We start from the raw sequence: 4,689 nt of genomic DNA, 5'->3' as shown, positions 1-4,689 counted from the left end.
TTATAACCTTTTTTAATTCTGTGGACTCCGGAGGAAGGGTCCGAATATTAGTCTGAAATGTTGGGTTTAAGAGGAAGTTTAAGGACAGTGATCCCACATTGAAGTCCTCACCTGGGCGTGGGTATTCTTTGTGAGTCTCTTGGTCAATTTCATATTATCATCACTCATTCCCATCTTCGCAATTAGCCAAAAGTGGCAGAAAAGCGAAATAAAATAAACCAATCAATCTTTTAAGGATAGCAACTTGTAAGTATAAAATCCTTTTTACGTTTTTTAATTATTATTTTTTTTTTGTAATCTGCAGTGACAACCACTTCCTCATTGTAAGGACCACATCAAAAGTCAGTCAGGTGGTTACAATGCAGAAGTGCTTGTATTGTACTAATTGTGATTTATGCATGTTTTATGGATTATAAGAGTAAGTAAACATTGGATGCAAGTCTGCTTATTATGAGGTGGAAATTTCTTGTTCTTCAGGTGCTACGAGTGTCATCCCGTTTAGCTCAACTGGCGTGGGTTACATCTCAGCAGAGGGTGAATTTGAATCATCTTATTCTTGCACGGCCAGAGTTCTCCCCAGCTGTATGCTGCCAGAAATCTAATCTTCTAGAAAGTACAGCATTTATTGATGGATACAAGGTGCTTGGTTTTCAGGTGAGTAGTTTTTTTTTTCTTCCCAGCTCCATCAGGAATTATTTATTGTATTCAGTTTCTAGAATTAACTGCAATTTAGAATACTATTAACAGAATCTCATTTGATTAAATGTGTCAATAATCCAACCAGATCAGCAATTATTATTAGAAAAACATTCCAGATGAAAATGCAGTCAATCCTTGTACAGAAGCATAAACAGAATTTCATACATCTTGGACAGACCAACTATTCTGCTGGAATACTTATAGAACATTTTTTTTTCTTTTATATAGTGTGTAGAGGTACGATTGTGTTTTGTAGGCGATTCACAGCAGTATCTGAAGTTGTGTGGATATAACTAGTGGCAGTAGACAGGTATTTCTTCGAATCATTACATAACGCCTATTTCCCTTTTGATATATGCAGGTTTATTCATGTCATCTTATTTACATAACTTAAATCTTGGCCGTTATTTGCAAAATCCCCATTTCAGTGTGCCCTGTCCCCCCTTCCCAAAGAGAGTGTGTAGACTTGTGTAGCCACTGACTTCACGAGTAAAAAAAAAATAACCCTTCAGGCTGAAGTATGTGTATGTGTGTACCTTGTTTTCCATATGAAATGTACTATTGAAATAATGTGAAAAGAGTATGTGTGTGTGTTAGAAGAAAGAAAGTTAACATCTCCGTCAGTTCACATAGTAAGGAAAGAGAGCTCACCCAGCCGCTTCCCTTAGAGAAGTAGATACCTCTTACATCGCTGTACTCCACCAAACATCTGAGAGCCACCGCTCCCTTCCCTTCCTATTTATAGGCCCCACTAATGACCTCACCCGTTACTGCAAACTTTTCGCTGGTCGGCTGTTCAGCGACACACCTACCTACCCCAATGGCCAAGAATTCAAACGTACAGGAATACATAGACATACACAAAAGTTGCACGCTAACATTACCAAAACATGAAACTAGAAACCGACCGACCCAATTAAATTAATTAATAAACATATGAAATAAAAAGGATCAAGTAACGATCACATCGTTACAAGTGTCATAAACATACTACTTTTTTTTTTGTTTGATTTTCTGTATTCAAGAGAATTATATCTATTTCCGAGGCAGGGGTGGGGGTTCATCTGAACAGTGCAACCTCTGTGGCAGTGTGTGCTAGAATGCCATAGGTCCCAGGTTCAAATTCCATACTGTACATGGGTGTTCTTTGTGAGTGCCCTTGCATAAATTTCACATTATCACTCATCACTAACCAAAAGTAGTAGAAAAGCAACTGTATATAACAAATATCAGTCAATCCATGTGAAATCAACAAGGTCCTAAACCTTACATTTTTTGATTCATTTCAAATTCAGCATACTGGGAGGGCCACCTGAGGTAGGAAAATATGTAAAATTGTAGATCCATATCTTTTGTATTTCCGAATTTACAATGGTGCAAACTGACAATTTTTTCCAACATCTTATTAACCTTAAATTGCAATATTTCAGCAATCAGAGCACCTATAGAAGTGATTTAGAAGGCGTTGGAAAGGTCTTGAAGGGCTGTTTCACACAAACTATTACATGCTTATGTCAGGGTAAAAGAAAGCAATTGATGGTGGCTATTTTCTCAAAAACAGGTCTTTTAATTATTTTTAAAAAAAATTATGTCATACATACACTATTACTCAATAACTACAAAATTTAAAAATGGGATGCCAACAGTATCCAGAGTTTTGTTAGATTTAGATTAGGGTAAGGTAGGTTAGGTTAGGTAATGCATGATAAAATATTTTGATAGACAAATTACAATAATTCAAAAGTAAAAGCCTAACATAAATGAAGTACAATATTGTTTGAATTAACATACATGAAGTTGATGTTTACATTCCATTATTAGAAATACAGGGTGATTCAAAAGTCCGGCCTCATAGGCAGCTCTGTTATTAGTGCACATTGTGCAAGAGGGGAAAGTTGTTGGAAAAAGGTGAGTTTCAATCTAAACTGCTTGAATTTTCAATGTAGCATGCACCATTCAGGCTGTACACTGGAATGAGCATCATTGGTAACCGAAAATGCCACATGTTTGTCCTGGAATACTGTATGCCATCGCAGTACCTCACAGTACTGGGAAATCAGAATTGAGGATGATAATTACAGGCAAAGTAAACAAGTAAAAAACGTGAACATATGACACACATATCCCCACACCACTAGAAAAGGCTAACAGGCACAAATGAGAGTTCAGCCTGAAATATGTACTTCACACTGTGCCACTGCACATGTCACACAGTAAATTCGGAAATACAAAATATATGGATCTACAACTTTGCATATTTTCCTGCCTCAGGTTGCGGATTGGTTATCACATCATTCTATGACACCAGGGGTCCCAGGTTCGAATCTCGGTCTGTGCATGGATGTTTGTGAGTGTCCATTCATCCATCTTCGCAAATTAGCCAAAAGTGGCAGAAAAGCAAAGTAAAATAAAGCAAATTAATCAATCAACCTGTGCCAAATTTCAAATGAATCAAAATATGCGAGGTTGAAAAGTGCCTCTTGATTGGTTGATTTCATGTGGACTGTCTATGGATCATAGTAGCAGAATATTTACAGAAGATATAAGGTAAGAACAACTGTTTTTCATCCTAGTCAATGTCTATGCAATACGGACTGGCTGACAGTTGTAAGCAGTACTTATTCAGCTAATGTTTTGGTGATGTTTATTTTTCAGGAGTGCATTTTGTATGGGGACTTTCTGCAGACTCTTCGCACATCTCCTCAGCTGCTGGCAAGTTGCTTGGTTGCTGGCGAGCAAGTGCTTCCGGAGATGATGTCTGGAATAGTGTTGTCGCTGGTTACAGGACTGTATGGTAGTTGCCTTCTTCCGGATGACAGAGTGTTCACCCTGAAACTCCTGCAGCATCTGATGGAGCTTCAGCTCTCACCGTCAGATAATCCTCGTCGTCTGTTGCGGCATGATTCCTGTGCGTTCAGTCGTCTCTACAGTGCCTTCCATGAGGGACTGTTTTCCGCAAAGTTGTTTCTTACAGCTGCTCTGCATGGGCCCATAATGCATCTGCTCATGGAAGATGAGATGTTCCTGGATATTGACCCAGCTAAGGCAGGCGTCAGGTCAGTATAAATAGATTAAATATGAAAATTTTACCTAATTGTGAGAGCAATAGTTTTTTGCATTGCAATGTTATCTATGATGCACAGGGTGATTCTTTTGCTACAAGACCCTGGAAAATGCAAGTATTTCAAGTGCTATACATTTTATTTGGAACATACATACATGAATACGTAGCTTGATTCATGATCAGTGAGTCTACCAGTCAAGAAATTATGCTTGTCGTCAAGACTTTTTGCTATTTTGTACAGTATAGTGATTTTACATTGTTATATACCTGTACTGAGATTTATAAAATTGAATATTTGGAAATCTAAAATTGCGTTGAGTTGTGGTTTAGATTTGTTCACTTCGTTTCTTAAGAATTACATTCTTGTATGCATGAAGTTTTGTAAAAATATTAAGTAAAGTAATGTTGCCATTCCCCATCCAGGATGAAGTCTCAAGCATTGATTTTTACGTAGCAAGTCTAAATCTCATTGAATAAAAATGTCTATTTTCTTCATTTCCAACTATAACTAAGAAAGGTTAAGGAAAAGACATCTTAAACCAAATTACCACTTGCAGAATTAGAGGCAGTCCTGAACTAGTGCATACAAGTACTAAATCCACCAGTATTAAGATTTTTTCTGATAACCAGTAAAGTACAACTAGAAAAAAAATCTAATGAATGATGCAATATAAAATTGCAAGTGGACTCCTCCAACATGCTGCAGAAAAAAAAATCAAACAAATGTAAGTTTATAAATAGCGGAAAGGATACATAGAATTAACATTAAAGAAGCATGTGAAAAATAATCTCCTAAACAATCATGTAGGACCATTTCATCCAGCATAGCAATCTTTATTACAAAAAATCACAGGAAAAAGTACACTACTTCCATACTTGAACCAGAAACTTAAATAATGTACTCATAAATGCTACTTATGAGTATA

At 36.8% G+C, this 4,689-nt stretch overlaps 1 protein-coding gene across 1 annotated transcript; it reads left to right on the top strand.

Moving 5' to 3' along the window:
• Positions 1-477: 477 nt before the first annotated feature.
• LOC145983580 (GTPase-activating protein and VPS9 domain-containing protein 1-like) lies at positions 478-3,755 on the top strand (the record flags this gene model as incomplete). The annotated part of the gene is made up of 2 exons (XM_083116647.1): positions 478-654; positions 3,355-3,755. Coding segments are annotated over 2 exons (578 nt in total), but the record flags the coding sequence as incomplete, so codon positions are not given.
• Positions 3,756-4,689: the final 934 nt, after the last annotated feature.

This window comes from Lepisma saccharinum, unplaced genomic scaffold, assembly GCF_977018435.1.
Source record: "Lepisma saccharinum unplaced genomic scaffold, izLepSacc3.1 HAP1_SCAFFOLD_1331, whole genome shotgun sequence".
Classification (NCBI taxonomy): domain Eukaryota; kingdom Metazoa; phylum Arthropoda; class Insecta; order Zygentoma; family Lepismatidae; genus Lepisma; species Lepisma saccharinum.
The sequence above is the reverse complement of the archived record's forward strand: the minus strand, read 5'-3'. Positions and strand labels throughout refer to the sequence as shown.